This window comes from Mus musculus, chromosome 15 (genome assembly GCF_000001635.26).
Source record: "Mus musculus strain C57BL/6J chromosome 15, GRCm38.p6 C57BL/6J".
Taxonomy (NCBI): domain Eukaryota; kingdom Metazoa; phylum Chordata; class Mammalia; order Rodentia; family Muridae; genus Mus; species Mus musculus.
The window spans coordinates 65,921,039-65,934,411 of NC_000081.6; the positions used below are offsets into that span (position 1 = coordinate 65,921,039).

At 41.4% G+C, this 13,373-nt stretch overlaps 1 protein-coding gene and 1 pseudogene across 1 annotated transcript in view; both read right to left on the bottom strand.

Annotated features, from left to right (window-relative positions):
* Nucleotides 1-1,404: 1,404 nt before the first annotated feature.
* Nucleotides 1,405-13,373, bottom strand: part of Hhla1 (HERV-H LTR-associating 1) — a 54,362-nt gene continuing 42,393 nt past the window's right edge. The window contains exons 13-17 of the mRNA NM_001145096.1: nt 12,199-12,435; nt 9,582-9,650; nt 9,193-9,267; nt 2,822-2,978; nt 1,405-2,095 (exon numbers count right to left, since the gene is read on the bottom strand). Coding sequence (NP_001138568.1) covers nt 2,047-2,095; nt 2,822-2,978; nt 9,193-9,267; nt 9,582-9,650; nt 12,199-12,435 — 587 coding nt within the window. The 3' untranslated portion in view covers nt 1,405-2,046. The remainder of the gene's footprint in view (nt 2,096-2,821; nt 2,979-9,192; nt 9,268-9,581; nt 9,651-12,198; nt 12,436-13,373) is intronic.
* Gm2991 (predicted pseudogene 2991) lies at nt 7,203-7,949 on the bottom strand (annotated as a pseudogene).

Below are 13,373 nucleotides of genomic sequence, written 5' to 3' on the forward strand. Positions count from 1 at the left end.
TTTTATGAACCATAATGTGAATACTTTTCAAGATAGAGGTTTTCTAAAGGGGTTGAGAACAACTGGGCTAAATAGTCATGGAGGAAAAGCTGTAGTGTCTGCTGAGTTTGTGTTCAGGTTTTGTTATCAGGGCTAACTTCAGTGCTATCAGTATGAGCTGAACTCTGAAGTACTCACTGATGTCCAAGTTCCTTGCATCATGAGCCACAGATACCAGACAGCCTTGGGGATGTCAGTATTTGTAATCCATTAGAAGTGATATGGACTTAGTTTCTGTCATCCTACAAGATAGGAAGTCATGTCCTCATGATTGTGCTAGGGACTCCAAAGTTGGAAAAGTCTCAACAGAGGACTGCACTGGAAGAGACTTTAGGTGAGAAAGAGAAATTAAGGAATGTGAGTTTTAGAGTTGACAGAATAAATGGTTGAGCATCTACGGTTCTATATGTTTTACTTCTTCTAAATTAAGGGAATAGATTAGAAAGACGCAGAAAGCTCTATGGCAAGACTCGAGGGGAATGAGTTGATAAGCAACAATGTGGATGATTGACATGACAAGTTAATCTTGAGTAGGGATAAAGGAAGCAGTGGGAGCTGCCATTGTTGCTGCAGACACAGCTAGCACCCCAGAAGTCCTACAAGTCTCCAAGCCATCTTCCTTTCCATCTCTGCACATGCCATTTTATTCTTTGCTGGAGTGACTTCTCCAGTTTTCTACTTCCATAACTTCTATTCCTCCATCAAACCCTGGATGTCTCTCTTCTGATGGGGTCCTATAGCATTTGATTCTGGATCTCCTATGTCACTACTACACTGGTTTGAAATTTCCTGCTTTACATTGCAAAATTCTCCATCAAATAAAGCTTTGATTTCAAATTTCAGAAGTACTATTATTCAAAAAAATATTATACCCAGGTATACAACCCTCTCCCACATTGGTATTCTTGTACTATATTTAATATTTTACATGGCTTTCTGGAATAATTTACTATTCAGTGAAAATGTAGGGACAGAATGCAGGCCAGGTGAGCAGGTGCTTTAATCCTAAAAATTAACCCAGAATTCTCCAAGGGAACTTCATTTTTTCCTTCTTATTCTTACCATTCTGGAGACATATATATATATATATATATATATATATATATATATATATATATATATGTGCAGAATATGTGTGTGTGTGTGTGTGTGTGTGTGTGTGTGTGTGTGTCCATGCAGATGCCAAAAGGGGATTTGGAACTGGAGTAAAAGACATTTGTGAGCTACCTGATATGGATGCTGGGATCTGAACTCAGGTCATCTAGAAGAGTGTTAAGTGTTCTTAACTGCTGAACCATCTCCATAGTCCCATATGAATGTTTTCATTTGTGATATTTGTCAAAGAAGTATGACTAACACATTTTTGCTTGGATAGGTGACTTAGTCCTATCACTTTTATTTTTATTTTAACTTGAGCTTTACAACTATAATGTCCCACCAGCCAACTATGACCCAGTTCCTAGATCTATTTGTAATTCATCTTTACAACACTTGCCTTAGTATAATACACGACTGACAGAAAGTAGAGACTCAACACACTTTCAGTTAGTGAGAGAAAAATCTGTTGAAGTGGGCTGACTCTAGATAATACAAAAAGTATTGTTTTGAAATTTTTCCTTTTCTTCACTGTGAAGAAATGCACTGGGGGCAGGACATCACTGGTACAGAGGATATCTTCCTTGTCTGTTTACATTCCTGAGTCTGTCAACTTGTTTATTCCCCTCTTCATTTAAATAAAACACCCAAGGCTATTGAGGCAACCTAGATCAAATCTAAAAACAGATTAGGGGAAAGGGTACAAACCTGGGATTGGTGCTCAGATTTGGTGGATAATGGAGATTTAAAAAATGAAAGATAAAGTTAGTAAGGTTTTATGATAACCCTGAGACTTGAGAAATTGGTCCTCCGCTTACTGGGGAAGGACATGCATTTCTACTGTTTAACAATCCAGAATGAAGCCCAGGAGCATCTTCTATCAGTACTGGAAGACAGCTATGCCTAGATCCTCTAATGAAGTGTGATCAGCTTCCTGATTTTCTCTGGCAGGTAACAATTGCTGTGAATTAAAGAGCTATAATTTAGATAGGTAAATATTTTGATTGTATTTTTCCTAGAAAATTTCCTCAAGTATAGGAAGGACACTGGTATCCAAAGTCCTTGGTAATTCTACCACACATAGTATAATTCATCTCTGTACAATCTAAACTCAACTCACCCTACCTAAATTCAACTCAACTCAACTCAACTCAATTCAACTCAACTCAACTATCTCATCATTTAATCTTAATCCAATCTAGAATATCTAAGCACAACTCTTCTTTACACAACTCATTTAATCTGAAATCACCTCATCTCTATTAGGGCAATCCAGTTCAACTCAATTAGCTCATCTCAACCCAACCTAATTCATCTCAATTCATCTCTGACAAAATTCAGCCAAGTGTAGCTCAGCTCAACTATATTTACCAGATCCTGCATTTTGTTTTGAAATGTAGAGATGAATAAAGCCCTTTTGTGGAGCTCAGACATGTAAAAATCTAATGGGGGCACATTGTAGAGTAAATTCTCTTATGTCACCTGTCACCTGCCTGGGAATTATCTAATGCCTAGCCTGATAAGTTTCAGAGAAACCACATACAATAAGAAGACTATGACTATTTAGTATTCATTGCCTGCCTGGGGATTATTTAGTGCCTGGCTACCTGGTAACTTTCAGAGAGACCACATACAATAAGAAGACTATAACAATTGAGTGTGCAAGGGAGTCACTGTCCCAGGTTACCTTATGGCTTCTGAACTGAAATCCCGCTTTTGGATTGCACAGAGGCATTGCTGGAAGAAGCGGCAGAGTTCCATCAGACATGGGGTGAGTTTCTTCATGGCCAGGGGCAGAGGAGTATCTGTAATGGCCTCTTCTTGGAGGAGTGGCCGAGGACACTCTGGAACATGCAATCAAAGACATAAGAAATCAGTAAGAGCTCAGCAAACATCATCTCCTAGGTATGACTTCTGATAGGTTTGCACAGTCTAGCCCTTATTATAGGTAGATTGGAAACAGACAATAGAGAGTGTGGTTTCATTACTGTTCAGTGAAACTACTGTGGGAATGTCAAAAGACTGGTAGAGAATGATAGTAATAGGATTCAGGAGGAGACCAGGCATGAGTTCTCTGAGGAGCATACATCTAAATTGTAGAATAGAAATGCACTGGGGGCAGGACATCACTGGTACAGAGGATATCTTACTATCATGCAAACGGATAGTTGGTAGAGGTTGGGGGAGATGGATAATGCTTTAAATACAGAGGGTGTGCTGCAGTGTGTGTGTGTGTGTGTGTGTGTGTGTGTGTGTGTGTGTGTGGTGTGTACATGCACAAACACATGCATGTGTAAGGCATCAGGAAGGTGTGATGACTAGTATTGACAAGTTGAAAGGATCTAAAATCACTTGGAGTGGATTAATTTAGGTGGGATGACTCACTTTAAGGGTGGGCGACACCATCTCATGAGGTGAAGTACTGGACTGAATAAAAAGCAGGAAATATTCTGGGCACCAATATTCATCTTCTTCTGTTTTCCAGCAGTAGATACAATTTGAAAGCTGGCTCTCAGCTCCCACTGCCAGGGTGGACTGTACCCTTGGACTGTGAGCCCAAATAAACCTTAATATCCTTAAGTCACTTTTGTCAGGTAATTTGTCACAGCAGTAAGAAACTAATGCAGAAGAGAATTGCAGATTCGAAAAAATGAATCTAGCAATCCAAGTCTGGAAGCTGGACAATGGGTTCTGAGCTCTCCTCCTTTGGGAGTAGGTTGATTATGTATCATGTAGCCAAATTTTCATTATTGTTTAGTATGTGACATTTAGGAAAAGAATACAAATATTAAGCAAAGGAGAAAATAAGTTCTTAAAGACCTCATCCTATCAGATCTCCTAAAACTGCATCAAATTCCTGGGGCTGCACCCAGGCAACGTTACAGGAAGAATGACTCAGAGTCAGCATGCAGAGCAACTGAGAGGACTCAGGAAGTCCTTCCACACAGAGCATATGGCACTATTCCTGACATGAAGCAAACATAAATAATAGCTAGTATTGTTGATTTACTTATTGAAAGATGTTGAGAGTCTACCATGTGCCAGGCACCAACAAACTAGTAATACAACAATGAACAAGAAGGAGCAGGGCCCGCCTCTCACAGGGCTTATCACCTAGGACTAGCAATTATATTAGGATGTTACAATTTACACAGGATGAGCCACCCATCTAGATGACACAACATCTAGAAATGAACAGACAGGGATAGTTGCTTCTTTAATGTTGTTTTGACTGTTGCCTAGCAGACACCCTGGGACTATCTAGTTTTATAGGAGGGTGAAGCTTTTGATTTGATTTGATTTGATTTGATTTGATTTGGTTTGGTTTGGTTTGGTTTGGTTTGACAGAGTCTCAAAAGTTTAGGTTGACCTAAAACTTGTTATATAGCTGAGATAATTTAGAACTGTCTCCACCCTCTGAGTTGTAAGAATACAGCAATGTAACTATCTGTAAATATAACTGATTTTCTATTGAGCATTTTTTGTTTGTTATAGCTCTATAGTGGTACAAATTAACTGATACTAACATGTAGCTACTGTCTGAAAACACTACAGATAACTCCTATTTATAGCAATGTAAGTGTCTGGCAAGTGTACATTTGGTTTTTGTCACATTTCAGATAGAAGAACTATGACTATAAGTTATAAATTGGCAAGCTCCTTTGAAATTACTTCCCTATATTGGCTTGTAAATCTGATACCCTACAGATACGGTTTTAAGACCTTTCTGATTTTCTCATCAATTACTGAGTTGAATAGCATCTTTAATATACTGACACACTTACATTCTAAATTTTACAAGACTTTCTTGTGATAGTATGGATGGAACCAAGGTCTTCATGCTTAGCAACAACCAAACCTAACCCCACTCTGGGAGTTTTTAAATAATAATTTATCAGCAACTGTTACCCCCACTCCAGTGAAGTCTGCTTGACAGGCTGAGAGTCCTGGAAGCACTCATGAGGCAAAGAGTTTCAAGGAAACTATGCCTCCTGGAACCTTGGCATTCTCATAACTCATATACTCAAACCCTATCCCCGTGTTAGTATGGTGTATCCTCTCTTTCAGTATTGTTTTATTATAAGTGCCTTTAAAGATTGAATTTTAACATAGGTGAGCCTCCACCAGTGTTCCAATGTCCTAGAAAATCCTTGAAGCCGATGAGCTTGGAATTCAGTAGGAATCCAGTGAGGTTACCTATTCAGTAACATTCAAATTTACTTCTAGTAGAAATGGTGAAACTAATTAGGCATTACAAAGAACAGAGCTAGAATAGCTCAGGGCTGGTCTGCAGAGTGATTACTTAGGACAGTAGCCAGTCTCACCCAAACAAGGGAATACACAATGGCCTAGGGAATAGGTGGATTTACCATAAAAGAGTTAGGGAATCCTCCTGAGACAGGTTTCTTCACTAGACCCAAAGGATCAGCATGATCAGGCATTTACTAAGAACCCCTGGTGGTAGGCTTAACAATAGACTAGCATTACACCTGGCTCCCTTCTTAGTGGTAAACAAGGTCTGGTCCCCACCATCTTTTGATGTATACATTCCTTATGTTTTGTGTCACTGTATCTTAGCGGATGTGTCTCGCCTGGTTTCTTGTTATTCTCCTGTATAAAAAAGTTTGATGCTCGATTTGACAAATTACACTCAGATTCAACACATTTCCTCATGTAGTTTTTGTTTGTCATTCGCCGACTCCTTCACCCACCTGCAACCAGAGACCTGTTCTATGCAGATAGGAGACCCAAAAAAAGGGGTTAGTCTGTGGCAAGCAACATTTAGCAAATAGAGGGTTCACAAAGCTATGGAATTTTAAAACATGTAGAAAGAAATATTTTTCCATGAGTCTGCTAGAACAGTAACTACCCCCATACCACAGAGAACAGCCAAACTCCCATCAATGTGCCATTTAGCATCTACGATGAACCAGGTACTTTCCTCAGATTTTTTCCAATGATTACCTCATCTAGTCCTTGTAACAACTGTGAAGCAGATATTGGAAGTCTTGTCATATAGAAGAGCTTACTGAGCATGAAGTGGATCAGTCACACTATTGGGAGGGAGTGATTCTTCACAGACCTGACTCTAGGCTCATGCTCAATAACAACCATATCCCCACTGTATAATCAGCATCCGTAAGAATGGACTTGTACACATCACTTCCATGATGCACTTCATCTGTACTTCTTGGCTTCAGGGAGTGACCTCAGGAACCTACATGATCTAATAGACGTCTCTCCTACAGTTCACCTGAATACCAACACATCACTTTAATTCCGATTCCTAAATGTGACCTGAATCTCGCTGACTATGTAATTATGCTTTACTCTTAGCCACATCATCATATATATATGAGTCCCCTCACTGCACCTTTTATCCCAGCATTTCTGTAGCTTTCATTCTGAGATCAGGGATATCATTGCACAGTACATATCAGGACATATGGCTTTTCCATGCCTCAGAACATGGGCCAGGTTCCTTGTCAGGGCAGCATCTTGCTCTTAATTTTACTCTTTCTGGCCTCAGTTCCTATGAATCTTACTTTCACCACAAGAATTCTAGCTACAGAGGCCCTTCTCAGTCCCTAGGAATGTCAATCTTCTCACTTCCATGGCTTTGCTTATGCCAAGGCTCTGCAGGAGTACATGCTTAGCAGCATCTTGTCAGAAAGTACTTTCTCACTTGGGTCCATGCATGACTTCTTCAGCTGAAAGGATTCTCCTCCTCACTAGCTGTACAAAGTGCTGATTGTTTCTTCACTCAAGAACTGTATAATGCTCTTCCTTTAATAGTCATTTGTAGTGTGTGTGTGCGCACATGCCACATCTTAAAAGAGGTAATACAAAAATATAAAATGATCACAGATATTGGAACTAGGCATATATGGTTTCCAAATCCAGCCTCTTGTCTGTAGGACACACCAGAATCCTTTAATGAAGATAGCATTATCTACCTTCAAGAATTATTGGACAGATAAATTGAGATAGCCCTAACTCTAGGCCTTGCACATAGTAGGAGCTCAATATATGTTCACTGAAGAGATAATTGAATGATTAATAAAAACTTTTTTTTTTAACTAAAAGAGCTGATGATTTTATTTTCACATTTCACAATATAAGTGAAAACTGCACTTTTTTGTATTATTTCTCCCTCCAAAAATATTCAGTTAGGAAGGGAAGTTTCCTTTCCATGCATCTAGTAAACACTCGGGCTCAGCACCAAGAGCTCCTGGTGGAACAGAACAAGAAATACAAAACCATCAAGAGCGCTTCTGCTCTTATCTGTCTGGCCGGGTCATGCCAGGCCGGGTGGGCACCATCTTAGGGCGGGCAGGAGGTCTCATCATGGGAGGTCCGGGCATCATGGGCATGTGGCCTCCCATGGGTGGTCTCATCCCAGGAGCTGGTCCCACGGGCATCATTCCGGGCGGAGGGGGGCCCATCATTGGCATCATGGGAGGGCCTCCCATGTGGGGCGCAGGCATCATGCCAGGCCGAGGAGGGCCAGGGAGACTGGGGGGAGGTGGGATCATGGCCCCTGCAGGCGGAGGAGCAGAGAACGGAGCGGGAGGGATCTTCCCTTGTTGAAATGCAGCCGTTGTCTTGTCAATCAGGCTCTGGGCCTGCTCTTCCATCCATTTCTGGTAATAGTCTTTCACATTCTCTTTGTGTTTACGACCACTGCAGTGTGTCTTCCTCACAGACGGAGAATCGTGGGTAAGATACGTGTCACAGTAGTCACAATAAAACTTGGGCATGATGCTCCACAAGCCGTTGGCTACCCCGATCCCCGCCGCCAGGAACTGACGCACCTAATAAAAACTTTTGTGGGATATTTTTAAAATGATTTCTGAATGAGTAAAATAATTTACTCGAAGATGTCAGAACCTCTTTTATGAAGTAAATGCTTTGTGAGACAGATGATAGACAGAAGGATGGAGATGGCATGCAATAGACAGGCAGATAGCAATGTATTAAAGAATTATCAGCAGAAATGGCTAGGAATATATGGACAGATAATACATGATAAACAGGTGGATAGACAGACAGAGATAGCTATATAGATACAGCTATAAATATAAATATGGATGTAGATATAGTTAATGTGTGTCTTAGAGCTCAACCTGACAATATGCTTGGCACCACCAGTGTTTCTCTTTAGATCTCCCAGGACAAGAGACACAATTTCTCGGTAGCACAGTTGTGCCTTTGTGTCTGAAAGGCCCATTCATCATTCACTGGAGCCTGTTAGGATTGAAGTAAGTCTGAGGATTTATGAAACAGGAGTCTGTGCAGGCTCCAGCAACTTAATAATGCCCTGTTGACATATGACTGACCAGTGCTGAGACATTCAGGAAGTTTGTATAGAAAGATATTCAGGAGAAGGTGGGGCCATCTTTGAGGACTTACTTTATCTTCCTTTTGTAGGGAGCTAACAGTCCAGAAAAAAAAAAAAGTGTGTGATAGCCAAAAGCTGAGAATAGAAATCCAGGTCCTGGGAGTTCTGTAAACCGTGTCTAGGAAGCGGCAGCTTCTCAAACTCATTGAATGGAGTGCTCAGGGATACGGCTGGCAGGGCATCCTTTAAAACACAGTCACAGGGAATTGTGTCCTGCAGTTGGGGCTTAGATTTTGCAGCAGTCATTTATGCCTTCTCTCTCTGATCAGCCAACCAGCAGCCAACAAGCTCATCACGAGAGCAGCTTCCGCTTGCAAAGTGATCAGCACATTTTCTAGAAGTTCCCTCAATGAATGTTGATCAAGTTAAATAACGCAGAGCTTTAAAATCCCAAGTCAATTCAGCATGCATTATCTTAATACAAAACCATGTAGAAGGGAATAAAGAGAACAGATGTTTTTAGTGCTCACAGTAATTGCAGTGGTTCTTGCTTTAAATTGAGAGTATCAATCCTGGAGGCCACCCTTCATAAAAGTAGTTGAGCTAGATTTGCATCCTAGCAGTCTGAGTTTACATTGATAAAACAAACCTTATTAGACTATGCAACCACATTCGTAAAACACAAGCTTAAGCAATGGCTGGGTGTTCCTACTCACTTGAAACTTGATGGGCTGCTGGGTCCCGGGCTGGCTCTTTCTCAGGGATGAATGGCCACTCTGCAGGAATACCATCTGTAAAAATTAAGAGGAACATTCTCCAAAACTGAAATGAGATGCCCTTGAGCCATTATACACAAACAGTCCTAACACCTTCAAGGTGAGGGTTCTTACAAATCCATAGAGGAGTGATAGCCCAAGAGAAAGAAGTGCTTTAGCTATAATTTTGCAGTCCAGCAATGCCATGAAATCAATTCTTCTGATTCTTTCCCTGTAATAATGTACAGTGAACGCATGCTTGCAGGTGCTGTTGCGCCACTGTTCCTCTTCCCCCAGGCTACACTTTCCTCTGAGCTATGCAGTTTCTTGGTCAGGCCAAGCAGTCTCACCTGTCTGAGGGACTCTAGGAGCTGGTGCTTGGGTTGGGTTTGTAGTCTGTGTTCCAGGCATGAGTGTTCCTGAGAAGGGAGGAGAAAGATGACCATACATCGCTTAAAAGGGAGCACCATCTAAAGAAGATGCTTACATTCTTATCAGTTTGACTGACTAGGCAGACACTAATATAGATGTTGAAGGTGCAGGAGTAAGAAATAGAGATGCAATCGAGTTCTTCCTGGAGTACATAAGGGAATGAATGTGTCCCACCAGTAACTGGTAACATATGATGGAGCCATTGGAAACTTGGCAATATAGTAAGATATGGTGACACTGTATGGCATAACAATGATACTGAACAAGGAAGTATTTGAGTATGGACCCTCTGAGACAACTTGTCATTGATCTGATACATAGTCTACATATGGACTTCAGCCAGATTCATGATAATCACTTGTCAATCATTTTAATAATAGCCTAGATTCTCAACTCACTTCTGTCTTTCATGTTCATAAAGTTTTGGTTTTAGGACCACTTCAGGCCCTGATCCCTGCTGATATGAGTCTGGTCTCTAGCAAGTCAGTAAGGCTGGGATACAACCTGATCCAATAGATAGGCACCCAGTTCAGCAGGCACCATTGTTGACTGCAACAAGGAACCTATGGCTAGTGAGAATAAGTCTGAAAGGCAGAGGAAAAAGCGTGTGCAAAGAGGAAAGAGCAATTAGTATTGTTCTGTGGATGGACTCTAGGAAATGAAGTAGAGAGTGGGGAGGGGATGCCGGGGAGCCCATGTTTCAGCCAACACTACTATGATGTAGCCTACTATTTGTGATTGCTCTTCTGATGGGACTAAGTTTTATGGTGTCCAGTTTGACATGGCTGTCACTCCATAGTCCTCCATGTGAATTGCAGAGATGAATGCTACAGATGAAGGCTCATTCACATTTAGTCCATTACTATCAGAAACCCCAACTCCAATGGTAAACTCCTTTTCTCAGGAAGAATCATCATCTTTTGATTTCTATTCAGGTAGTGACAAGACTATGACCTCCACTAACGAAGTTACCAGTAGCGGTTGCTTCCTTGATGGATTTCTGTGTAAATCTTGACACTTGAGCCACATCCAACTTGACTATGACTATCATTTAGTTTGACAGACTGGCTCTGTGATCACAGAATACTGAAGTTTGTAAGGGACTGAGGGTCCTTGATGGTGCCTGTTGTGGGTATCTTGGGTAGCTTACAAGAGTTGCAGGAAATGATTGCTGTCCAAATGCTTATATCCTAAACCAAACTCCTTGCCCTGAAAACTCTTATAATTACAAGAAAATGGAAACTCAGAGGCAGAAGAAAATTTTCTCTGAACAGTGTATGTAGTTAAGGCACAATCGCAGTCCAGCTGTATCTAAATCTGAGGTAGAGCTGACTTTTAAGGTGACGGTGGTTCCATTGACTAAAGCAAAGTGAGTTTGTTTAATTTTCCTCTACACTAGTATAAGGGAAAGAGGGGAAGGAAGTCAAAGGAGAGGGTTAGAAGAGTGAATAAGGATGAAGCATGTTACCAGCACATATGGCAATGACATCATGAAATGCTTTACAATTAATATGGAAAAGTAAAGAGGGGCAGCTGGAGAGTCCTGTGAAGAAGGGACAGTTGCTTTTTTAATTCATAAATAAGAATAAAGGAGTGGAATAAAGAAAAGAAGGAGAATAGGTTTGTTTTATAATCATTTATGAAATCACTACTTTGTCCTACTTTTCAGCATGTGTATTAGATTTCAGAACATCAAAAAAGCATACAAGGAAACCCAGTGGAGTGATGGACATACCAACCCACCCACAAAACTTGCATTCCAAAATTTGTCCTGTCTACAAGTAATACAAGCACAGGGGAGGAAGCAGAGACTGAGGGAGTGGCCAACCAATAACCAGTCCAACTTGAGACCCATTCCATGGGCAAGCACCAATTCCTAACACTATGAATGATACTTTGTTATGCCCGCAGACAGGAGCATGTTGTCCTCTGAGAAGTTCCACCCAGCAACTGACTTAGACAGATACAGGCACTCACAACCAAACAGTGGATGAAGCTTGGAGATTCTTACAGAAGAATAAAGGAAGGTTTGCGAGCTTCAAAGGGGACAGGAACTCCACAGGAAAACCAACAGAGTCAACTAACCTAGACCATTAGGGCTCTCAGAGTCTGAACTATCAACCAAAAAACATACATGGGCTGGACCTAAGCCTCCTGGCGCATATGTAACAGATATGCAGCTTGATCTTCATGTGGGTCCTGAACAACTGGAGTGGTAGCTATCTCAAAAGCTGTTGCCTGTAGGTGGGATATGTTCTTCTAGCTGGGCTGCCTTATCTGGCTTCAGTAGGAGACGAAGTGCCTAGCCTCACAGAGACTTGAAGTACCACTGTAGGAAGGGAGTGCCAGGGGCCCCCTACCTGCCCAGAGGAGAAGGAGACAAGGAAGGGGAAAGATTGTGGGAGGAGGTGACTGCGAGGGGGCAGTGAGAGGGATGTAAAGTGCATAAGTAAAATAAAATTAAATTTTAAAAAGAGGTTTTTAAAACAGACATGTTCAAGTGTGATTGCAAAGAAGATGGATGGTGTCTCTCACCCGAGGCCCTGCTGGGCTGTGCTAGTCGGCTGGGTGTAGTCAGTATTCCAGTAGGATGCAACAGATTTCCTGTGCTCCTGAGCTGCTGGGCATCTTCAATGGAGGCTGATGTGGAGGGAAGGCTTGCCCAGGGTGGTCCTTCAGGTGTGCTATCATCCACACTTAGTGGCATAGGCATGGGTACTGTAGGTGCTTGTGTGTATCTATTTGTCCCCCATGGTGTTCTGGTCATGTTACCTGCAGTGTGTCGAAAGGGACAACCATTAGTATTGCTGTACTTGATCTCCTTGATCATGTGTAAAACTGCAGACATAAAAAAATGCTCTCAAAGGGCAAGTGAAATATTTATTTAAAACACAGATAATTCTTACATTTTACTGTGGAGTGAAAAGGACAGATTAAACTGAATTTTGTTTTCTTTGGCAACAAGTCAAAAGAAACATCTGGAGAGATGGCCTGGTTTTGCAGAAGACCAAAATCTATTCCCAGAACCCATACAGTGGCTCTCAGTCACCTATATCTGCACCTCTTAGGGGATCTGGTGTCGTCTTCTGGCTTCTGGTAGTTTCATGCAAGTGATGCACATACATTCATGCAGGACACAGGCACTCATGCATACACAGAAGATGAAACTAACTCAGTCTTTGAAAAATAAAACCCCCAAATCCTCTCTAAACCTCGTAGACCCCTAGGAAGCTAGTGTATGTGGTTGGGGACAGGGGAGCTGTCTCAAATGTACGAGATTTATTTATTTATTTATTTTTAAAGATTTATTTATTGATTATATGTAAGTACACTGTATCTTTCTTCAGACACTCCAGAAGAGGGAGTCAGATCTCGTTAGGGATGGTTGTGAGCCACCATGTGGTTGCTGGGATTTGAACTCTGGACCTTCGGAAGAGCAGTCGGGTGCTCTTACTCACTGAGCCATCTCACCAGCCCCCACGAGATTTATTTCTAATAATACACTAGGATGGGAAGGTTGTTTGAGATGAGGAGATCTTCAGGCAATGGCATGGCCTGGTTTTCTTCACACTGTGAAGCAAGTTACTTAACTTATTTTAATTATTCAATTTGTTCTTGGTTTTAGTGTTAGAGAATTCCGGGCCTTGCACATGCTGTGTATGGTTTTGAATATGATTGTGTTTGGACAGTAGTTCTCTTACATTGCTTCT